We start from the raw sequence: 25,449 nt of genomic DNA on the forward strand, positions 1-25,449 counted from the left end.
TCCGAACTTTAGTCCCACATCGGCTAATCAGCGGAAAGGTCCGTGCCTTATAATGAGGAGGCCTAAAATCTTTCCTCACGGGATGCCTTTTGAAGGACAAAACCGTGAGGGTAGGGGCAGTACCTCCGCGGACCCCCGCGTTGTTAGGGCCTGGGGCAGTCATTGGGCACAGACCCTGGGCGACCCCCCGGAGACCCGAAGCGGCAATCTTAGAGCGGACTCGCGAGGGACGCAGTCGCTTTTCCTGCTCGGTTGGTGTGCGGGCTGGTGCCGGGGTGAAAACCCCGCATCATGTACTAAATCGAAATCATGAGTTCGATTGGGCCAAATCAGCTAGGAATTAGAATTGTATCTTCGGCGCTGGAAGAAGGATTCACACACGAATTCACCATTTCACTTTGAGATATCTGCAGGAGGATGAATGATGGAGTTTGAATCATTTTGTGATCTATGCGATAGATGATCCAATGATGAATTAGTACGAAAGGAGATGAATCCTCCATTTCAGGTAAAAGATACAATCATACAATTGCAACCCATCATGCTAGAGGTCATTAATCATTGAATGCATCTAATGCAACAATTCACATGAGATTCACGTCCGACATACTTTTAATCATCATATACAACTTAGGATTAGTTTATATACAGCTAAGCAAGAGCAAATCCAAGCATCCCTCGTTGCCCACCGGGATAAAACAAGCAATGCTGACTTGTGCCTGTGCTGTATTCCTTGTCCTTTTTCTCTTCTAACGCGGCGCGTTCGCCTCGCGCCATCATGCCAAACTCGCGGAGGATGCGGTCCACCCAAACCGGCCTTTGACAAGATTCACTTAAATTTTCATGAGCCCATTTAACTATACTTAAACTTTATCATCTTTTCTTTAACTTGATTTTTTTTTAAAAAAGCTATCTTTGCCTTCTTATTTTCATTTTTTCTTTTCACAATTGCCGTTATCTATAGAGCTTGTGTAGTTAATCGCGAGATTTTACATACATACCTACCTATATGTATGTATGTATATAAATATTTATTTAATCATTGCTTATGGCATGTCGATGCCATGAATTGTTTTTTTTTATTTTGGAAAAAAATAATGCGATTCATGGTGTATGCTTAATCCTGTGGACAAATATAATTATAGTCTAATTTGACCATTATCAAGCACTCACTCATCAATAAGATATATGTAAAAGCTTGGTCTTTGAATATTTTTAATTTATTCTCATCATTGATTCTTGAGGGAAATTGTCATCAAAGACGAGTTAACCTTTTACGTGGCAGGATGTGATTGGTATAATTGATAATTGGTGCGCAAACTTTTTCTTTGGCTCTAGTGCTGGGTCCCAAGGTATTTTTATTCTTAGGTCATGGAAGGGTGGTGGACCACGAGGAGAAAGGTCATCGCTTACAAGCTGTTGCAAAAACTATAATGTTTTCACCTATGCGAGGGGAAATTTCTAAAATCTCTTAGAGGCTTTCTAGAAAGAGACTCGGTAGAGATTATTGAGCAAATTCTAAAAAAGAGCCGGAGGAGACCGATCATCCGATTTTAGATGACATCCGAAGGCTATTGAAAGAGTGTGGTGCCTTTCAGGTTGTACATGTATATCGAAAGACGAACGAACTACGGATTTGTTCGCTTTCTTTTCTACTCACTATTTCGAAAAGATTCTCTGCATCCGTCATGTATCTGTTTTCCATTTTTGGAATATATTCTTTCTCTTGACTCAGATGGCAGCGCTCATGCGAGATTAGTGTGAGCAGCAAATTTGCTTTAAAAAAATAATATTTTTAGTATTTTTTTTATTTTTACATAGAAGAATCTTATGCTGTGATTGGTGCTTTTGTTGAGGATTAGAAAAATTGGATAAAAAAGGGGGCAAATTACAACAATATTACGTCAAAATTATACAAAAAATTATTTTGATCTTAAAACTTTCAATTCTTCAACCAACCATCATAAGTTATTTTTGGGGTTATAATGTAGCCTAGCCTCCATCTCCAATAATAGAAAGGATACTTCAGAAATATTTTTTTTTAATCACGCGATGATCATATGATAACAATTTTTAATAGACATAGATGATTGCTAATGGAAAAATAACAAACGATGGCTGACTGCAAAAAATTAAAGTTTTGGGATTGAGGTGTTTCTTACGTTGCTATAACTTTTATAAAAAATATAAAATTGTGATAGAGCTACGTAAGCAACACGTTGGCTGGCCGAAGTGGTATCTTTGGTGGATGTGCAAGGTGGGTTTCACCTGCCTTGCATAATATCTATGGATAGACATGGACATTAATGGAAGGCAAACTCATGCATCCCAAAAAAATTTTTCAATTTATTTGCAAGTTTTTAAGATTATCTTATAAGAATCTTGGACTTGACCTTCCAATCTTTGCATTTTCTATAACAACAACCATTTTCCATCTACATTGGCCTCCAAAAAATCTTGTATTATATGCTCATAAATTCATGAAACAAATACCCATTCCGCATTCTTATTTGGGTCATTGACATTATCCACGTCAACAAGAAACATTATCCAACCAAAGCGTATATGTCGGAATCTCGAGATAAACCTGGATCGATTAGCTCAAGACAGTCATCGAGCAATAAATTAAGCATGCGACATGACATAATTGGCCAACGGTTCGAAAGAATAATCTATACATTTGTGGGAAAAAAAAAGTAGCAGGATGGCAAAAGGAACCATGACAGCTGACTGACCACACCTCCATTCATGGATTCATCATTCTTGGTGTGGACGTTGACGTGGCGTAAACATGAGGGACCCAGTTGATCCATTTTTTTATAGATGTCTCCCATGGTTAAATTGGAAGAGTACCAACCCAAAACACGGTGTCTACTCAAGAGAACTGGTTTATTTATTATCTTCTACGGAAAGGAGATCTTTACAGGTACAGACGTTGTCGTAAGGAATTCACCAAATGGATTTGGTTGGTGAATGAAGAAGATAGTGACTTTAAATTGAAGACTCTTACAGAGAATTAACTAATGAATTTGTTATAATTTAGCCTATATGCGTAGATAAAACCAGCAACTATAGATTGAATACCCTTGGTAAAGGGATTACCATCATTATGCCACCTCTTTGTGGATGTAGGAGAGTGTCGTATACAAGCATCATAGAAAACAATCTTTTGGCGTTCTATAATATTTTTTTGGCTTTGTAGGATAATGCAAGTAGAGTTTCTTGTTGTCATTCAACTCGATTAGAATGCAGGGTTTTTAGGAATGATAGCATAAATTTACAAATACCATCATCCCTTTTCAGCTGATCAAAACAAACCATGTGTTATAGAGCTGTTATGATTTTAGCTTAAGCTGTAGAGATGATCTACTGCATATCTAGTGACTACGGTTCACATGAGTTTTGGGGAAAATAGAAAAAAAAAAAAAAAACAACTCACAAACAACTTTAGGAAAAAACCAACATGATTTCATAATACCAAATGCTTTTAATTACATGTTACATTGCTCAATCAAAATGACGCTAATACATTACTCGTTTAATTTTCTCTATGAAATGGCAGTGCTTCTGGCACTGTTTTTCTCGAAAAGAATGTCAATACATCACTAGATTAGATTGAAATCTCTTGACAATACTGAGATACTAGTAATCACCATGCTACTAGTTTTCTATAGATATCATACATAGAGCCAAAACTATAATCTCTACTACGCTGCAGAAGCACTTATTTGGTTTTGCATCTTGCATTCTACAATTTTCAAAATTAAATTTTCCATGTATCCTGCAACCTACCTAGAACATTACGAGCGCCATTTACCTATCTTGATACATACATACATACATATATATACACACATATATACATATATACATACACATATATATACATACGTACCCCCCCTCCCCACACACACACACTCAGATATATATATATATATATATATATATATATATATACACACACATACATACATACACATATATGTATATATATACACACATATGTGTGTGTGTATATATATATATATAATAGATTGCTTGCATCATATGTTTTGAGTGGTGCCCATAATTAACTAAATTTATTTCTATGTTATTCGAAATTTAAAAAAAAATACTATAAATCTTGACTTCGTAGCCAAAATTTTCTCATGCATCTAGCTTGTCACATGGTTTGTCTGCCTGAATCAGTGGATCAATAACTAGGAAAATTCAGATTTGGCTCTTGGATTGATCATCATCTAATATTTATTCCTTGCCAACAGAAAAACTTATATCATAGTTTTGATTTTTGATGCCTACATGGCATGAAGGTTGGACCTTTGAGGTTTACTTTCATTATCACTGGTAGCCAGCGTAGCCGACAATTGTCTGCCATGCACCATGCCTGGTTTGTTCACCTGTAACTCTTGATCACTTTTTTTGGGTCACTCAACCTTTCCCTTTGGAAACAAAAAAACAAGGGCTAAAAACCCTTCGGCGCCAAGCCGCAGGTTTCATTGGTAGAATCCACCTAGATTCCCACGTTACCCAATTGAGCCCTGAGTCACATCTTATTTCCTATTAAATCCAACACTGGATAATAATCCCTTAGATAGAATAACCACTAATATGAAATCAAAGCAGAACGATAGACGGCGCAATCCTGTTTCAGAAATTCTTTTTAGGTAACATACGATTGATTTCTGTCACATAATTGCATGAATTTAGAAATTCTTTATTGCAGCGGGGAAGGAAGCGTTATAGGGAACATTTTTGGTGCTCTTTTTGGGCTCCGTAGGGTTGATTTTTTTTCCCTTTTTTTTTGGTGAAAAGTGGCTTGAAATCTTTTAGAAACCGTCTCCGCAAGCTGTAGTTGCTTTCCCCCCTGCTTGTAATCTGATCGCCACCACGTCACCCTTTCCGTTCTCCATACATCTCCGGTTCTCCGCTTCCATTTTCCCTTCTCTCTCTTTCTCTAGGGAGATAAAAGACTCGCCGTTGGCTCACGTGAGAAATGGGAGGCCGCGGCAACCACGATCTCCGCCTCGAATCCTAGAGAAAGGAGGGATTTTGGGAGGAAAAGAGTGCGAGCGATCGCTTTCTTCCCTTGTTTGTCGGGTTTCTCTTCTCCTTTTCTGTCTCTTTGTGGGTGGTTTCGTGGATGGTGGCGATGGAGGAGAGCGCGGAGAGTTGCGGCAGTCGGGCGGCGGACGCGGCCCAGGCGTCGCAGCCGCGGCAGCAGCAGCGGCGCAAGCTGGAGGCCTACAACGAGGCGCTCCGCCGCCTCAGGGAGGCCGGGCGGCCGGAGGCCCTGTCGCCGTCCTTCGAGGACGAGCTCTGGGCCCACTTCAATCGCCTCCCGGCCCGGTAGATTTCTTCTGTATCCATATATTTGTCGATTTGGAGGCCTCCTTTTGGGTTCAGGATTGAAAAGTTCTTTCCTTTCGCCTGATTACCTCGAGATTTTGTCCGTCTTTGATCAGGGTTCCTGTTCAAATAACCCGTGCATTGCTGTTGTTTATAGAAGTGCAGGCATCGGTTTAACCGTTTTGGTCTATAATTTTCGAAATTCCAATGCTGGCTAGTTTCATCCTATTGTCAGTGCAGTGATTTAGGTTGGAGTGGTCGTATTTTTTCGTCCTTTGAGGTTTTCTTGGAATTGCGTTTATGGGGACTTTTTCTTTTTGTTTTTTACCCCAATTGTTTGTGAATTTTACTGTCTTTTATTTTCTTTTCTTTATTTTCTTTTTTTTTCTTTGCAGCTATGCTATGGATGTGAATGTGGAGAGGGCAGAAGATGTTCTGACACATATGAAATTGTTGGAGCTGGCGCATGATCCTGCCAATAGGCCTGCCTTTGCAGTTCGATTAGTTCAGGTAAAGGCTCAGCCGGCTTAACTGTTGCCGAGTGCCGGAATTATGCTTATTTTTTCAATTGGTCAATATGGGTTAATGTAATTACTGATGGTTATTTGTTGGGGTTTATCACCAAATGTTTTCTCTGGGTAGTGCTCAAGTATTGGGTGAAAGATTTTATTTTCAAACATTTAACTTGTATCTGTTTATTAGTGTTGTAGAGTTCTATTTTGGTGCCCGGGGCATATAATTTAGTGAATCCTGTTGCTTTTTTAGTTTGCGACTGTTAGGGCACTGGCGGGTCAGACTATGCAAGAACATGATTTATAATGTATTTTGTTTATTTTCATCTCTTGTACCAAGAAGAGAATACCATGTTCCAAACCACTGTCTTGTTCGTATATCGATCGCTTCAAAGAGTTCTAATTTTGAAAAAATGAACTGGTATTGTTATTTGATGATATTGTTATGAAGCTTTTTGAGATAAGTTTGTTGGTTACTCTTTATATGAATACAATGATATGACTGCCTTGCTCTTGTATTTGGCATTTGCTTTTGGCTACTCTGGTCTGAGTTGTTTGGGTTACCATGATATGTCGGAGTCCCTTAACTTGCATGTGTGGTTGGTTGCATAATGGTATATTTTTTTACTATTTAGGTGTCCCCAGTTCTTGATGGAAAGCGAGCTGATTTTTTTGATTCCAGCAAACCAGGGGAGGAAGATGCTCAATCTACTTCAAATTATTTTATCAGGCAAAGGTATAATTATCTCTTCTTTTCACCACTTCATGTTATCCTTGCCTTCTAATTGATGCATTTATTTATGCACAATGAGTTTCTGGATACATGTATATCATACAATATTCAGCAGTCACCCCCCTCCGGCCTTTGGCTCATCACCAAATCTAGAGGCGCTTGCCCTTGAAGCCAGCAAGCAATATCTTCAAGATGGAGATAATGCTAGAAATGCCTTTGCACTCTTTCCCAGGTAAACCTTGCCTATTAGTCTTCTTCACACATATTTCCCTTTATCTTCGCTTATTGAGTCCTTTTGGTATTGGGAAAATTATTAATCAAAATCACAGCTATAGTGTGAGAATAACTATATAATTTAGAACTTGCATTATTATTGGTTAAAATCCTAAAATCATCTGTAACAAGCATGCCAATGTATCATCTTAAATTCTTTGCCACGCTAGCCAGTTCCTGCATAAACTGGTAAAAATTCCTCCAGTCATCTTCTTTTAATACCTCCTTATCTTTGCTTAAATTTCTTGTTTCTTTCAAATTCACAATTTGAATAAGCATGTCTTAAAAATTAGCGCGTTTTAATCTAGCTCTCCCTTTATCTAGGAGCAATCTGGTTGTATGATGCCCAAAGCTCTAGATGTTTTCAAAGTTTAGTTCTATCCAAGTTCTTTACAGCTGCTCGATACATTTTTCTCATGAAAAGAGATAATCGTTTGAACTTTCACTGTTTTGTTTGGTCATCTTGGACTCACAGATTGAATAGTATGGGACTGTAATTAGAACCGTTTCACTAATTTCAATGATTTTTCAATTCTGATATTCGCTGCAGTTTCAAGATGTTTTATGTTCACCTTTGTGTGTATTATAAAATTGCAAATCTTCCTACAGAAGTAATGATGTATCTGTTGTAGATTTAGATTGCCCTTTTGTTGCAATAGGGAAAAAATCATGTTATCAAATTCCCTAAAGGGGGAGGCGTAATGTACGTGGCTCTTGACATTGCGGGTTGGGGAAGGTCAAATGTATGCAGGCTTACCCCCGGCGCTAAGAAGGTGTTTCTTTTGAATTCATGACACCTGGGTCTGAAGCAACCTTACCTATTATGTCTATATTTCATCTACCCATTATATATTTTAAAATGTTATATAACTGTACTTCTAAGGACTATTGATTATTCATGGGTTGTATCCTACCTGAGCAGCTCCATTTTAGGTGGCTGACCTTGCTGTGCTCCAGGGAAGAGATAATAATGTGAAGATAAAATAGGTTAATCTTCAGTTTCCACTTTGCTTGAAGGTACTTGACCTTTGACTTGATATATCATGCCATATTGCCATAATGTCTTAGACCAGGCAACTTGCACACCAAGGATCCTTGAGCTAATCAAAATTTTTTCACTGATGTACTCTGTAAGATGAGCTATCGATATTTGGTCAGGGTTAACCAAGATTCCTTTCTGGCCGATTGAAACAAATAGTTGGACTATATATATTCTCTGGAATTTTAGTACATTAATGTTGGCTAGACATTAAAATTGTTAGCTGTTGAACTATTGAGTGCTAAAAGCTGAAAGAACAGGGTATAAATGGGTACACGAAGGAACTGAAATCCTGCAGAATTTGAGAATAAAGCAGTTGGAATCACTTGAGATGGTGTGCAACTAAATTTCAAGAAAGATGAGCAAGGATTACATAATATTGTTGATGGATCAGGATAGAGGGATGGGGAACTAAGATAACTTTGCTAGATGTTGTGGAAAAAAGTTTCAAATAGTATTGCACAAATCAATGAATCCTTTCCTTAATATGAAAATGAATACAAGCATATAAAGCCAGTTCTGACTTGACATGATTATTTTGATTCTTGTACCACAATCATGTTCCTCGCCTTCTGTATTTAGTTGTTTTACCACAGCTCTGTTTTCCTTTCATGCATATGAATGAACTTCTTTTCATCCTTTATCAGCTTTGTTGTTCTTTTCTCCATGTAACCTTATGGAGGTGTTAATGTTATGCGGCTCTCGCTTGTTTTTAACCCTGCATGATATGTGATTTGTTGATTCTATGCATGATTTTTTTGTCTCAATCAAAATTTCTATATTAGTATCCCTCTTTGTTATTGGATGCATCATTGCTTGTTTCTTCATCATGGATTAGCTATAGATCTCTCTGGTGTTTCTATTGGTTCTAACCTTCCAAAGATTTCTGCCCCCTTATTTGTTGTTACTATGCATTTTGTTATATTATCTGTTTCTCCCCCGATAGTCATAATATATGCCGCAACCTGGCTGTGTGATTTCGTCTATGATTATCATTTCTATTCATTTGAGTAAGTAATTTTTTCCCACTTCAAAACAACTGTTTCTTTATTCGGGAGCATCATTATATATCTGCACTGAAATACCTTTTTTTTGTGCGTGTTCTGATAATCCAGCAGGCCCATGCATGAAATCACCTTTTCAACTGATGACAAGCCAAAGCTTCTCAGTCAGGTAGACCAACTGATTGCCATTTTAGGGTCCATTCCTCATCATTTTTTCCAAATATATTTGTGAATTAAAAATTTACTAAATTCATTGGCAATTTATTCATGTCTCTTAACAGGAGGGTAGCTGTTTTCACTTTCTGATAAGCTGACAATAGTAGAAGTTCTTTGGATTTTTTGATTTATTTTAAAGAGAAGAATGTCTGTGTGCTTATTCTTGCATGCTTCAGATGTATATTATTTTTTTGTTCAAATTCATACTTGTGCTACTTTTTTGCTAAATAACTCATGCCATTGTCTATTTGGCAATTTAATTTTTAAGGTCAGCTAACATTCAAGCATGGTAATCTGAAAGCATAAAGAGTGAAAGTTATGGAAGACAGATGAATAGATTTTTTGACTATTTGTAGGTAGTTCCATCGGTAAGTTCCAATTGTGAACTAAAATTGTTGATGTATTCGAGAAGAGGAATGATAAAATGATAATGAGGGACAAGTAGAATACACCTTCCTATTCTCTATGATCAAGGGCAGTTACACTGTGTAATCATGATATTTATCTGAGAGACACACTGCCAAGTGCCAAGCAAGTCAATGTGATCTCACTAATAAGAAAAAAACAAAATTTACTGAATAACAATCTGCATTAAAAAATTATTCAGCTTCTAGAAGATGGACAGGCATTTGCTTGAAATCTTGTTATAAAAACAATGAACCACTGACATAAATATAAGTCTAGTTTTTATGGATATGTCTTTGTATACCAATTAAATCCATTATACATTCTCATTTATAATATTTTGAATTTACAAGTTACAATTCTATAAAGATTACTGTCTGTTTTTGTTGTAGAAATGCATAAAATCCCTGAAATCATGGCACTGGAAGTTTCTGCTTCTACCAAAGCAGAATGTTCAGTTGGCTACTAAGTGCTTATGCAAGAAATAATATGAGCCAGTTCTTGAAGGAAGAGTTGCAGCATTTTGTTAATATCGGCTTATTTTATAATTTTGGTTAGTGAAAGTTTCAGTGTTCTTCCGTTTTCAGCTGACTGCGTTGCTTGCTGAGGTTGGCCTTAACATCCAAGAAGCACATGCATTTTCAACAAATGATGGTTACTCGTTAGATGTGTTTGTCGTTGATGGTTGGCATTATGAGGTATTCTTTAAAATCCCTATGCTAAATTTCAGATCTTGATGTGGCAATTGGTATTGTGTAACCTGCTTGATATATTCTTATACTTGTTTTAATAATAAACTCAATGGACACTATTATTATTACTTGTATGTCCTTTGTACTGAGTGCACTTTGTTAAGAATCCATTATTCCCTTGTCATGTATTATACAATTGTGGATTATGTTTCTGCATTAGAGAATAGCATAAATTGTATCAGCTAGGTATTATTGAATGTAAGGCTTGTGATTTACTTGTTTATCCAAAGTAGCAAGAACATCATGCTAAAAGTTGCTTTATAGTGCTTTATAAAGGAATGCCTATTTTATATATGATGACAAAAATGTGTTGCCTTTATTGACTTCTAGTCAGATTCAACCAATGCGGTTTGGAGGTAAACTAATTGAGTCATTCTCTTAGCTAATGCTAAACATAGGATGGGAAGATTTCCTTAACCTCATTCATTTCCATGGATGAATCAGAGTTTATAATTTTGTAAACTGGTATTGTGTGTAAAGACAGTTGTACATAATGGGAAGAAGTTGTACTCTTATTGGAAGTACTATACAACAGTTGCTTGCTTTAGATTGGTGGAACTTCTTTGAACTTTCATGAATAAATATGTATGCATTATATTTGTTTTCCCAGGATAAATAAATTCTCTGAGAAATTGACATTTATTTGATCAAATAGCACCTTTTATGATCATCATTCTACAACTCTAAGGGAGAATATAAGAGTTGAGTAGTGAAATTGGTGAGACAAGAAATAAAAGAAATGTTATAAGAGTCAATGGGAGGCAGTTCTTTTGTACGTCATTTTTGTGAATTCCAGAAACAACTAAGCATTGTTGATTTTTCATGCATGCTAAGTATGTTGAGTTAATCCAGAAACAACTCCATTATTGATGAATCTCCTATTTTATTTGTAAATCAACAAATGTGTGAAAAATTGTTATCTTTGCTTTCAGATATAACTTTTAGCATCAACCACTTTTAAAATCTGGAGACCATGAAATTTCTAGCATTTACAAGAATCTGTCAATTATTTGGGTGAAAAGATTATTTGCAACGGTGCAAGATGTAACATTCCTCTGGATCTTGCATCTAGGTCTAGGTGCATTATGCTTAAATGTTGTCTGTCTTTGCACATGACTGCAGCTATATTAAATTAAGAAAATTGCATATGTGCCCTGGTTAAGGATTGTTTATAATCTGTGTGAACATGTTTGTCTGCATGTATCAGATGCAACATGAAGCTCAGTATTTATTGGTGCCATTGGTTGCATGTTCTTTTTGTTGAAATTATTGGTTTCAAACCTGGAATTTGTGCTATTTTTTGAAGTTACAGCAGGCTCATAGTATTGGTAATGGTGTTAATGGGAGGGGCCGGGGACTAACATGTCTAAATAGGCCACAGTGCGTGAGAATATAATGGTTGCAGTAAATTTTAGGCATTACCTGTTGGCTCCTATACTGGAGGAACATATTGTGTCGCCTCTCTAATTATTCTTTTAAATACTGTAGCAGCAAATGGGTGCCCAAGGGGCTGCTTAGCACCTAAGCAATCGGCAGGTGCCTAGGTGGTTTCCAAGAGGTCAAGGTAGCGCAAAAGTAGCAAACTTTAAAAACTAATAATACAAGGATACATGTTAAAGAAAAAATAGTTATAATCCAAAAAATGAACCATGTATCAAGTTAGATGTTTTAAGTCAATTGAAATTACCAAAATTTTGACATACAATACTAATTCGTAAATTGATTTATTCCCTCATATGCCAACTTGATGCAAAACAGGCAGGCACCTAGATGGCCACTAAGGGTGCTATCTTGGTGAGCACCCGGGCGGCTAAGGCAACAGTTTTTTTATTAATATTTTTACCTTATTTATTAGAAGTTGTGCAGACTGTAAGTTGCGTCTATGAAGGATTTCCATAGATCATATCCCTAGATTGCTGAGTTTTACGAATGATCCCCCATTTCCCTCATATGCCCTTGATGAGAGTACATGCACACATGTACACTCTCTTAGCCTTCATTCTTTGATCTTTTCAAGCTTTATGGTATGACACAATCTTCAGTAATTGATGCATTGTAATGTCATGTTTCTACAAGCCAAGTGGAGTTCCTTGTTTTTGGTATTTTAATTATGCAAGCTGTTGGAGCTTTTTTTTGGGGGTATTTCTATGAGTATGTCTAGGAGGCTAAAATTGATCTGCTTATCATTATGACTTGTAGTGCTAACATTGTCACATAGTTGTCAGGAGACAGTTATATTTTTCTAGAAAGAAAGAGTTCTTACTTGTTCATTGAAAATATTTAGGAAACGGAGCAGCTCAGGGATGCATTACAGAAGGGACTTCAGAAGATTGAGGTAATTTCCTTCTTTTTACTCACCCAGCAAATGCCTTGCTAATCAATTATTTTGTTCTTACCAGTCAAACTATCAATATAATGGGGTTAAATAAAGAAATTGTCAATTTTAATATTCATATCCTTATTTGGGCTCCAAGTGTTTTATCTAAGACCTTGTTGTTTTGTATTTTTTACTTTGAAGATCATATGTTTTCCTTTGCTAGAAAACATTCCATGGTAATTGTATTTTGGGGAACATAAAGAACTGCTTGTTCATGTTTTTTTTTTTTTGTGGCTTGACAATGTTCTTGAACTCCTTTTTTGAAAAATTATGCATCCTGATAAACATATCTTCTTATCATTCTGTTTTGGAATATAGCATTGACAATATCAAGAATGTCCTTTTTCTTTTTCTTTTTTTCCTCCATCTTTTATAAGACTTAAAAGATATTTCTGTATGCTGATTCGATTTCTTGATGAGATAAAACTAAGCCTTTGGATAATAAGGGCTGGTTTTTGATTGAGCAATCATCAGGATTATGGACAATACTAAATACTTTCTAGCTTTGATGAATTTTTTGATTTCGATGAAACTTTCCAAAAGTTTGTGGGAGCTTACCCATAGCTGGAATTAATGCACAATTACTTTCTTTTAGGAAAAAAAGAATATCCAAAACTTCTTCGGAATATGCAAAATTGCATTATGAATAAGGTTCTAAAGAACTAATATCATTGAGTTTTTCCCCCAAATTTGTAAGTTGTCTTTTGCTGGAGTGTTATTCTTGGCATAAACCTTCTAGCCATATCTCGAATCACATGAACAACTATTCTAGCATTTGCAAGTGACACAGCATGATGTCGAAAGAACAATATATAACTAGAGTATGAACAGGCTAATCCAATGATTGACACACCTTGGAGGTGTGGATTAGAGTTAGCTATTTATGAAAATCTCGTTTTTAGGCTAAGTTCTATGGCCCAATGTCCATGTGCCAAGCTCTTGGACTAGCATTATTTGTTTTTGTTGATTGTGGTAAAGGTGTCCTGATATTTATAGTTTGTATCTTCTCCTTGTCAAATGCCTCCTCACCCTTCAACACCTCCATTGTATAGGCTTATCATCTTTGTCATCTTGCTCCATGGTATCTGCATTAATCAGTCATGCATTAGAAGGTTGTCCTTAGGTCTAGTAATTGGTGGTTTATAGTTTAGATGCTATTAACCAAACTGGCTGACAATAATCACAACATTAATAGGTATGTTATGACACTTCTTAATGCCTCTTTTCCACTCATAATATGGTTCTTGATACGTGTAGCACATGCATAAAACTTGCAAACCAAGCTTGCACCCACTCATGTCCTTGCGCAACACCCACTCATTTGGTGTGGGGTGAGGGTTACCTAGTTTTGGATCCATTTGTAAACACTCTCAAGATGACATAAGTATTTTTTCTCTTTTGTTGTATGAAGTAAAAATTGTTCATCAACATACCTATCAGGAATGCATACAGACATTTTCTTGAAGTATCATTGACTTAACCATAATATATTTTTAGGTAATCAAATTCTCAAGTAATAAGTCCTATCAACATGTGAATTTTGAACCCAAATTTCAAAGGTCATTATGATTTGAAAAAACAATTTTAACATTTTTAGTATTGCTATGAAATATTATTATTCTTGAATTGATATACTATATGATGTAGAGACAAAGATGGATTTTCGATAAAATCAGGGCAAGGTAGATGAAGTGGAGAGGTGCTTTTATGGTCTTTTTGGTGCCTTGAAACTCCAGCAGAATTTTTATTGTCTATGCTTTAGAGACAAAAGTTGTATTCTTAATGCAATCGGATCTAGGTTGATGCCGGGGAGGGGTGCTTTTATGTTGTTATTAATGAGTGCCTTGGAATTCCAGGAAAATATGATTATATAACAACAAGTTGTTTTATGCTGTGTGATTTAGCCTGTTGGCTAATAATTAGGGTCCCGGCATGTAAGATGTGCATGGAAGATTTAATGTGGATGTGCGGTGTATTTATGAAGAAACAGGTGAGTAATGGGTATGTTAAAGGGAGCATAGGAGTTGCATCACTAGAAGATGGGAGTGGTAGAAAATGATGAAGGTAAGGCCATGTGCAATGGAACAAAGATGAGGGTAATCTAAGATAAATCAAAATCATGAGGTGGAACACATTGTAGTGACACTGTGATAATGAATGATTGAATGTGGCCCTTAATGGGACTTTTTAGCAAAGAAGGATTCAAAAGGTCAACCCTAAACATATGAAGGAAGAATGTTAGCAAGTCGAAACAGTTCAAATGGAACGATCCCAAACAAGTTGTTGGTATGTAAAAAAGCCCTGATGTTATGCTATTTTGGTCTATCTGTGGTAATGAGAAACTGTTCTTATGTGTTGATTCTGTATGACAAAAATATCAGGCCATCAAGTTAATTAAAAATTGACAAGTGATTGTAAATCTGGGGGTGGGCTTTTTATTTTTATTTTTTTTACGAAATGATCATAATGAAAGTAAACAGACCAATGGTTGAAAAGGAGGTGTTCATATAACTCTTTTGTCTGTTGTGTAGTCATATATACATTGTTTTCTATATATCTAAGTAATAATAGTACAGAAATGGCTTCATTGACGTTATGTGGTTTTGACAGCAAGCTGTAGCTTTTAACTTTTTATTTATTGACGAGCTGTTAAATCTTGAAATATTCATGTCAAGTTCTAGAAAAGGAAGTCCGAAAATAAAGCTGCTTTGCTACATATCAACATTGTGCAATCTCATTTAGATTCTTAGTTATGTTGTTCTTGGAATACTCGAACTCCTTGAAATTTTATTTGTTTGATTGCTTATTTGTCATTTCTTCGAACATTAGGTATGCTCGAATCTCTGAATAACGTATGAAATGTTATACTGAAGCAGGCATGGTCAAAGACGTGTTCATGGTCTCCTATATTGGAAACTGCACAAACTGGGGAGGTGTCTCAACCAGACCATGTCCAAATACCTACAGATGGGACTGATGTGTGGGAAATTGATTTCAAGCTGCTGAAGTTTGGAAATAAAGTGGCATCTGGATCATATGGTGATCTGTAAGTCTTACCAGTGGACTGACATAGAAGACTTTTTCAGTTTTTTGTATGGTTCCTTGCCTGATTACTTGTCTTCTTCCAGTTACCATGGAGCATATTGTAGCCAGGATGTTGCTATTAAAGTACTCAAGCCTGAGCATGTAAATGCAGATATGCAGAGAGAATTTGCTCAGGAAGTCTATATTATGAGGTTTGTTAGAAGAGAACCACTTGCTTTCAGCTGTAGTATGAATCATTTATCGTCTCATCACTTCTTGGACAATAGAATAAGTAGCTTTTGCTACTGCCTCAATACTGATTCCTACTTTGATGCGCTAATTATGTTCTGCATACAAAGTAAACAAATTATTCGCATGCTGTGCTTTGCGTTGCTGTATTTTAAATTTATCTCACTTAATTTGGTAATATTCTGGTGGCAAATTGTTTGGTAATTACCGCTACTATGATGCAATATTTTAACTCAACATCATTAGAAATTGTCACAATTACAATGACATGTAAGTAAGGTACTTTATGTCTTCACTTGTATATCTGTTTTAGACATTGTTTACTTATTTAGATGTTATTTGCTCATGTAGTTCATGGTGAAATATGCCTCAATCTTTGATAACCGTTTTATGTTTAAGAGCATAAATGAGGCTTCTAAATTATTGGGAAACAAGAAGCTTGCAAAGATTGTGCACTGATTGACATTCTTATTGTTATTAATGCCTTATGAAGTTGTGCTTAACTTGTTTACGTAAATTGTCTCTTTGCACATGTTTGTACATTTTTTGTAGTCAGTCAAAAACAAGCCTCTTGTTGCCGACTTTTTAGTAATGTGAAGTATCGTTTTGTTTTTTTTTTTTATAATAAATCTTATCCTCCTACTAGCCAGTTGAAGAAAATAACCTAAAAGATGGAAATACTTAAAGATCTGAATGGTATTTGTAGGGAGCGATTTTAAAAAGTTTATAGGTTTGAGCAAATGTCCATAAGTGGATATAATGAAAGTACACGTCTCAACTCCACAAGGGAAGAGGATATGGTTGCATCTGCTTCTTCTCATTTTGGTTGGAGAATTTAGATCACCACTTTCTTTTTTTGAAGTGTGCTCTCTATTACACAAAATTCTTCTTGATCTACTTTGATTTCCCCTCATTATGCTCATGTTTTTTGCAGAAAAGTTCGCCACAAGAATGTCGTGCAGTTTATTGGTGCATGCAGCAAACCTCCAAACTTATGTATTGTTACAGGTACAAGTATCTAAGAAATTTTGAGGATGGATGACAATTGGTTCTATAGAGTTTGTCATGCATAGCATAGAATGTAGATGCTCTTTTTCTGTGCTGATTGCTGGTGCTGAGGCTATTTTCTTCGGTTTATGTACTGTTCTCAGAGTTTATGCAAGGTGGAAGTGTGTATGACTTTCTTCATAAACAAAAAGGTGTTTTTAAGCTTCCAGCTTTGCTTAGGGTAGCAATTGATGTATCGAAGGGAATGAACTACTTGCACCAGAATAATATTATCCACAGGGACCTAAAGGCTGCCAATCTTCTGATGGATGAAAAGGAGGCAAGTAATTTCAATACATGCTGTTGTTTGTAGAGATTCGCTATTTGTATTCTTAGTATTGAATACACTTGTATAGTCCAATCCCTAATTAATTGCTGTTGTAATATGGTTAATTGTGGCTGAATGTGTTATATGTTCTTCAGTGATGGATCTTTAATTCTTCTCTGCTATTCTGTTAATTTAGACAAATTTGATAGGTCTGTTTGAGTTTGTTTACATCATGTACACATGAATATTTTATATTAACAAACTTTGTAGTCACTCCAAGCAGACTCATGTAGCGTCAAAAATGGTCTGTAGTTACATGCAGCTATTATTTTCATTGTGCCACATCTTCATACATGCAAATTTGACCTGACTAAGATGTTTTTATACAAATTCTCTCTTTTATTTTGTGCATTTATATTTTTTAGATAATGCACTATCTGCTGCTACCAATGCTCAGCTGCCGTTTTGAGTTGTTTTCTTGTTCAGGGTTACCATGTCATTTATATATATTCTGTACTTACCCAGGTTTGGGGGATTGGCATCAGCTTATTCTTTAGTCTTTATCTTTTTTATGTGTTAAATGTCTATCGGCACAGTTATTATATGTTATATTCTTCAAATTTGCTTCAAGTAGATTGCTTGCTTGCATCTTTTTTGAGAAAAAGTATTTTTGTACATCTTGATCTAGATATCTTGCATCATCATTTTCCTGTTAACTTTCTTCACTACTAGAAGTTTTGACGACGAAATTAAAGTGTCAGACTTGATGCTAATTTTACAAGCTTGTCTTCTTGACAGTGTTCTTTAGAGTGCTATTTATGGAATACAGTAAATAAGTTTTAACCAGTTATATAAATACTACTTGTAATCACATTAACTATCCTTTCTTTTTGTTCATTTTTTAATAATATCCATTAGCTCTGTGGTCTATGAGCTTGGGACTAATTACACAGATACCAGAAATTCCATAATGCGTAGATACTGGAGCAGGAGCATAATCGATTTTCCGGTGAGATACATCATGAGATGTTTTTCCATACTGTCTGCATTCAGTTCTAACTATTTCTGCACATCCTAATCAACCAGAGCAAGTTCATAAGTTGCTTTAATTTGTTATTCAGAACTCATTCCTGGGGGCAATGCCTGGTGTTAGTGCACAGTGCAATGCCTTGTTGCTCCTAGCTCCTTTTTGTGTATAGCATGTCTTCCAATTCTCATCATACCTAATTCACATGCTATTGCTCATAAATGCTTGTAGACCAAGACTGCTACTAATTTTGTTTGTAACCCTCCTGTTGCATGGCTCATGTTGAGTTGTGTTGTATTGCTAAGATGTGATATATGTTTTTTGCATCCCAGGCTGTGTTGCTGACACAGATACCTTTCACTTAATGTTTTTTTTCCCATAATCAAAAGTTACAGGGTCTTTCCGACTTATCATCAGACCATATTTCTTATGTTGGATGATTAATGTTTTAGTGCATTTTTGCTTGAGTGCAACTTTAGGCAGAAGATTTTCTGACCCCAAGCAAACAGTTTCAACACCTAAAGGATCATTACCCAGTTATGGTCTCGATGTTCCTGCATCCTGAGAGGGGTGAACTAGGGACAATCCTAATCTTTGGCATATTTTTTTCTGTCAAAATGGCTGTTGCAGGACTTGAACTCGTGGAACTGCACTTGTCAGCCCAAGCCTTTACCATTGCACCAAGGAATGGCCTCTCGGTTCCATACCTTGGGTTCAAACAGTTTCAATACCTCAGTTCTTTCAGTACAGCATCATGAAAACAAGAATGTCTCAGAAATGGCGATGCCTTAGGAATGCTATGCAATAATATGATGCACAGAAGGCATGGAATAAGATTTTGATATGCTCATATTAGACTGATTTTACTATATTAATCAAGACCAACCAACTTTACTGTATATACCTTGTCTTTAGATAATCATATTTGAAAACCTCATTTTCTGTGGCATTATTTTTTCCCCTCATTTTAGCTGTTCTTTTTCTTGCTTCTATTTGACATGTTGATTCATTTGTTTTTTCACTCGCTGAATCATCATTTCACAGGCTGTCAAGGTTGCAGATTTTGGTGTTGCACGTGTTAAATCACAATCTGGAGTTATGACTGCTGAAACGGGAACATATCGTTGGATGGCCCCTGAGGTACTGTTTCAGATGTCTGTTTTTACTTCTTTCCAATGTTTAGTTGAAATCTCTACCAGTTGTTTAGATTATGAGAAAACATATTCATGGTACGTCTGAAGTTAATAGTGTAATACAGAATGAAATACAATGTATTGACACAAACAGATATTATACAAAATCCAAAAATGCAACTTGGCCATATTCAATTTTTAGGACACATACGTGAGTACTGTTTTTGCCTTTAATCCACATATTTAGTAATATATGATGTAAAAAGTCCAATCTCTAAATTGTAAAGTGTATGTCCAGCCTCATGCATGCATGTTTATGTTTATTTGTTTATTTATCCTGCCAAGTGAGCCTTATGCTGAAAGTTATGGCTAAGAAATACAAAGAAACCATGTGGTATTCACATGGCTGGTACATGTTGCAAAATGCCAATTGCATATCAGTATTAGTATTAGATCCGGGCAACCTGAACTTGACATCCCAAAAGCTCTTGTAACTTGGGGAAGAGGATCTCCTCCTGTTAGGATAACTTTTCCCGACTAAGACTTAAGACCTGCGGGTTCCCTCAAGCAGGACAAAGTACATAATTTCATGCACTTAGATATTAGCGGGTGGTGGTATGTGCAAGTGCCATGATTACCACAGGAGACTTGCATAAGGAGAAGGGCTCATAAGTCAAGAAAAAGCTGTGAAATTGGTGTAGGGAGGGGCTAGAGAACCTAGCAGCTGTAATGTTTTCAAAGAAAACTAGGCCATGCCAGAACTGGGATTTCAGATAGATTTTAAAATCTGAAATATACTATATCTGTATGCTTCATAGGTATGAAATCTAGTATTAAGTGGATCATAAGGCATCTATGGTGGTGATTTATAGCAAGGTCTGACCTAAGGAACCGACTGAAGGGGCTGATATTAGCTAACTGTATAAGAAGCATGAGAACTAGCATACATGAATATTAAACTAGCATATAGGAGACGAGTTGCAGAGCATCTTCACCAATCTTAGAATAATTTGAATTCATGAATTTTCTTATGATTTGCTGCTGCATTATTCATGACAGGCTTAATTCATGTGGGTTTTCAAACACTATCATTCCTCTCACATTTTCCTGTATGCAATTGAATTGGAAAAGATCTGGATTCGGATTCATAGTGAAACTTTACACCCTTACAGATATCTTTGTAGTAGTGATGTCAGTGGTTGGACCATGGTGGTTATCATGGTTATGCTCTACGACCCACTCGATAGCATTATCAATACATAGGCAATGTTAGTTTGTTCATTTCTGTCCAGGAGGATGATTATCTTTTTCGATAGTTGTTTGATACTATGCGCTTCCACTCTTTGATTTGAAGAAATAACACTTCTTGTTTGCTACTTTTATATTATTTCTTGGCATTACGCATGGTTGCTGTAGGAACTGCTAATCTGATGCCCACATCACCTCACTGTCATTTGATTTATGTTTGCAAGAGTAAGTTATGCCATTGTTAGTTTGACATTTCTAACTTCTTGGTGCTTATGCAGCCTTAACGAAGATCAACCTAGGTTTTGTGCAAAATTGGTTCAGGGAAGAGCCTTTGGTTGAGCCTTGTTTTTTGTTTTTGTGAACCAAAGGGCCAGAACTCTCTAGTTACAACTGCTCGTAAGCTAGACTCATCAACAGCTGGGGGGACCATATGTCAGCAGGATAGTTCGCCATCTGAACCCTTGGTTGCCTGGATCTGCAGGTGATGTTGGCCATGGGGCATTGGTTACATGATTCCTCACTCTAAATATGTGGGAAGCTCTAACATTAGGTCATGACCTCCTCACTTGGAGAGATTGGAAAATTATGGGTGATTGGGAAGATCTCCATCAATCCAGGTTACCGTTGTGAGTCTCCGTTTACTCCTATTGGTTGTTCCTAGTCAGTCCATTGCAAAGTTTACACCTTCCCAGGTTGTCAGCAAGAGAAAGGTGGTCTTTTGGTGAATAGACCCAGCACCAAGTAGCAGGGCTTGCCATATCGTTACATACTCATCCTGTACCCAGCGGACCTTAACATACCAGGATGAACGAAGACTTGGTATGGAGGACATACCGAGTCTTGGTATGCTGAACTGATTCTTATCAGGTGTACGACACTATACCATTATGGTACCGGTATAGGGTTTGGTACCAAGACAACAAACCTTGCCAGGTAGTTTGCCTTTTTAGTTCCAAATGACACTCCCAGTTCACCACTTTGTGCCTTTACTGCTCTGTCAAAATACACCTGTACCTGGCCAGGTTCTAGGGAAGCCCATTAGATGAGAGGAGTTTGAATGGTGCCAAGTAAATCATAAGATTTCTGGTAGGAAGGATGCTTTCACCTTAGAAGATCCCCTGATTTTGAGCTTTCCAAGTCTGCTGGAGGTAGGCCACTATCAACTGCAGGTGCATACTACTTGAGTCTATTTACTTGCGTGGAAAGAAAGCCCATATGGTGGACCTGTCAGAGCCCATGTGGGACTGCCCTAAGTGGTTGAGGGTCTGATCTACAACATGGCTGACCGAGGGCAAGAGAAGAGGGTGTGTCCCATCACAACAGCATTATAGTTATTTGCTAATTAATGGAATGAATGATATGTTAAGATTAGGGTTTCAGTTTGGTATGATGGTTTGAAAATCACGATCCTATGACTTGAATTTTGGTCTGGCAATTGTTTTTGAGGTAGAGAGATTAGCGTTAGAATTAAAGATATATACATGTCATGTGATTGAGGTGGTGACATAGTGTCTTTGGAAATTAAAACAATTCTTCTGCTGATCTTGTGATTACAATTGGCACTGTTTGCTTGAAAGTTTGCAATGTTTGGAGGATAATTAAGCATGGTAAAGGCAATAGTGCTGTCAGGAACTCTGTATACTGTGTCTGTAAAGTGTAAATTAAGATGGTGATATAGTAACTGAACTCTAAGCATGGTGCAAGGACTAGGAGCTTTGGTGGTATCTTATAACAAAATTTTACTCTATCGATTAAGCATTTATGAAATAATCAAGATGTTCTCTGTGGTATATGGAAGTCTTCAAGAATATTTCGAGATTCAAGCTCCTGATAGATTTTTTTTTCTAGGGATTATGTTCCTGCTTTTGACCCTACTTAATTTGTGCTCCTGGAACTATAAAAACCATGATAAACTAGTACTAAGATGAACGAATGAAATGTCATAACCATAGGTGCTAATGTAATTTGATTTGTTTCTATTTTTGTCTTACCCTAGCCATTCCAGTGGATTTTTTTCATCAATTTTTATGCAGTTTGCTGATCCATTTTTTCCTCCATATCCTTTGAATTTTAGGCTCTAGTTTCCAATAAGTTTCTAAGCAGAATGGGTTTATATTGTAGGTCATAGAACACAAGCCCTATGATCACAAGGCTGATGTTTTTAGCTTCGGAATTTTGCTGTGGGAGCTGCTAACAGGAAAGGTAATGCAGTGTATGGAATTATTTCTTAGTCTTTATAACAAGTGCTTTTTTTCAGTTAAGCTGATGATCATATTTATCTATTGCTTAGCTTCCATATGAGTACCTAACACCGCTACAAGCAGCAGTAGGTGTGGTTCAAAAGGTAAGCATCATATCCCACTCATCATTATGCAACATGCAAATATTCGCTATAGCCATCATATGTAAATTCTTTGTATATTGTTTTTCAGTCCACTAGTGAATGAATCTGACAGTTGAAATAAAGGTAAATGTAATATCCCCTACATGCTTAAAAGGCTTGACTTGCTATATCAAGTTCGCTACAGACCATGTGGATGTTGCCCTTCTGGAAACGTATTTTCTGTTTACTTACTAAATAATTGTGTGAAATATTTTCGAGATTTACACTATAAAATAAAATAAAGCATTGAACCATGGCTTCTTGAGCAATTAAATGATTTATAAATCTCTTCCAACTCTTGAATGAGAGAGCAAACAAAATGTGGTCAGCTGCGAAATTTTTTCACCTACAATAATTGTCTCTTATGCATGCAGTCTTAATTTTTCCCTTGAAGGGTTTGTCATTCGTTTCTGCACACATGTTCATCTAACCCTCTCAAACTCTGCAATGGCAGGAGACCGCGCTACCCTTATTTTTGTATTTTTTGACATTATTAAACTAGCGACTTTAATTTAAATGTAACTCAAAATCAAAAAGCTTAACATGTAGATAATTATAGCGAATCTTGTTTGACTTGTATAATAGATAAAATAACTTTTTCTTTTTTTGGTTTCTCAAGCTAAAGGTGGCATTGCTTAATTGAATTAAGTATAAAGAAAATAGGGTTAGGAATTTTTAGATATACCATGTTCTTTGCTTTGTTGGTTCTTCATGTTTGGAAAACTGAAAGTTGCGCTACCTGGCCCAAATCGTTCAGTTCTCTTTGTCAAATGTTATATTATGGACAATAAGCTGTGCATCAGTAATCTTGTTTCACATTAGATGATGAATTGAATCACCTACTGTTCAACTTTGGAAAATTTCAGGGTACGAGGCTGCTATATTTAAAAAAAGAACTACATATTTCTTTTTTTTTCTTGATATTCATAATTATGTTTCCATGAGATATGCTGCAAATCCATGGTTGTATAGGCAAGGGTTTTCTATACGCATTAGGGTCGCATAGTCTCGTCGCTTGTGCATCAGATCTGGTTCATGAATGGTTTGCCTCAAAGCATTTAGGAGTGTGCTTCTGATAGTTGAGGTAGGCATCATTAGATCAGAGATGTGTGGATCTTGAACAACTCATCTTTCCCCTAACAATTACTCAACCTGACACACTGAACATACAGTGCTCTATTTGTTGTGAGGTATATCTTACTATTGTCATTGATTAATATTTACTACAACCTTAACCATAATGTTTTTTAGTTGGAAATAAATTGTAGTTTGTGGATTGTTAGTTTAAGAATGGTGCAGCTTCTGTTTTAAGGATGGTATACCTAAAGTAAGTTTGCTTAAAATGAAGGCATGCACGGCATTATATGTTTATTCATCCACCCATCTTCATGTCTACATACTTCTATAAAAATGTATGGCCTTCTGATGGTCTAGATAAGACTAGATCTTTAAGGATCTATATATTTCTTGAAGTTGATCACGGTGTACTGTTAATCTCTGCAGCATCAGAACTTTTCTAATTTTCACCTATTTTCTTTTTGCTGCTGCCTGACTGTTGTTACAAAGATGGTGGCGTTTTCTGCTCTTTGCAGGGCCTGAGACCAACCATACCAAAGCATACCAATCCTAAACTTGCTGAACTGCTTGAAAAATGCTGGCAGCAGGACCCAGCTCAAAGGCCAGACTTTTCAGAAATATTGGAGATACTCCAGTTTTTAGCCAAGGAGGTTCAACAAAGAAGACTGTTTTTTCCCCCTCCTCTCAATTCCTTAAAGGGCCTTTAGGGTTTTTCTTATGAATTTTGCCTAACAGGTCGCTGATGAACCTGAGGATCGTCGCAAGGAAAAGTCATCGGGCAGGTTTCTCTCAGTTCTGAGGCGGGGCCACTGAAGGAGAGATGTCCGCGAATCATCATTTGTATGATCTCATCATGGGCAATTTCCAGTCCTTGGTAGGATTATACCTTAAGCTGTACAGTATTTAATTTGACGACCTAGTTTTTTGTTCCTAAATTTTGAGTTGCAATTCTTTTTACATTTAACTGCTGCCATGTCTATTTTTTATCATATTCGAATGGAATGTCATCAAAAAGTATAATCTCTTCCCAGAGCATGCGCCGGTGATCATTTTGTTATAGTTGTTCGGTTGGTTTTGCTTCTTTTGACCTTTTCGGCCTGATGTTACTAAGGGTAGTTCTGAGCCTTGATTTGTCCTTCTTTAGTGGAGTGGATATCTTTATGTAAGTTTTGACACTTCTGATGACGACCATGGTATTATTTGTGGACTTTGCACCCGGATGGAGACCAAAATGATTTCAAAACAATGTTTCAAGCTACCGTCTGATGTGTACTGAGATTTAAGACTATATAATCGCATGGCAGCTGCATCCGCTTTCAAAGTGCATCCTTTAAGT

The 25,449-nt window shown here is 36.5% G+C and overlaps 1 protein-coding gene across 9 annotated transcripts; it reads left to right on the top strand.

The window, feature by feature from the left end:
- The first annotated feature begins 4,525 nt into the window (after positions 1 to 4,525).
- Positions 4,526 to 25,148, top strand: LOC103722908 (serine/threonine-protein kinase STY46-like). 9 transcript variants are annotated; one of them, XM_088705803.2, is made up of 16 exons: positions 4,526 to 4,664; positions 5,742 to 5,856; positions 6,494 to 6,594; positions 6,707 to 6,823; positions 9,022 to 9,076; positions 10,116 to 10,226; positions 12,565 to 12,615; positions 15,534 to 15,703; positions 15,786 to 15,893; positions 16,865 to 16,938; positions 17,082 to 17,257; positions 19,317 to 19,412; positions 22,775 to 22,855; positions 22,944 to 22,997; positions 24,629 to 24,763; positions 24,849 to 25,148. In XM_088705803.2, the coding sequence occupies exons 1-16, from the start codon at positions 4,609 to 4,611 to the stop codon at positions 24,924 to 24,926; spliced, it is 1,578 nt and encodes a 525-aa protein (XP_088561929.2). In that variant the 5' UTR covers positions 4,526 to 4,608; the 3' UTR covers positions 24,927 to 25,148. The 9 variants fall into 9 exon arrangements, with proteins under 9 accessions (XP_088561929.2, XP_088561927.2, XP_088561928.2 ...); XM_088705801.2 differs by lacking the exon at positions 4,526 to 4,664 and adding an exon at positions 4,834 to 5,346 and having other exon boundaries at positions 6,704 to 6,823; XM_088705802.2 differs by lacking the exon at positions 4,526 to 4,664 and adding an exon at positions 4,834 to 5,346.
- The last annotated feature ends 301 nt before the right edge of the window (positions 25,149 to 25,449 follow it).

Source organism: Phoenix dactylifera, chromosome 10, assembly GCF_051530095.1.
Source record: "Phoenix dactylifera cultivar Ajwa chromosome 10, Ajwa_hap1_PhDact_Kaust_v1.1, whole genome shotgun sequence".
NCBI lineage: Eukaryota > Viridiplantae > Streptophyta > Magnoliopsida > Arecales > Arecaceae > Phoenix > Phoenix dactylifera.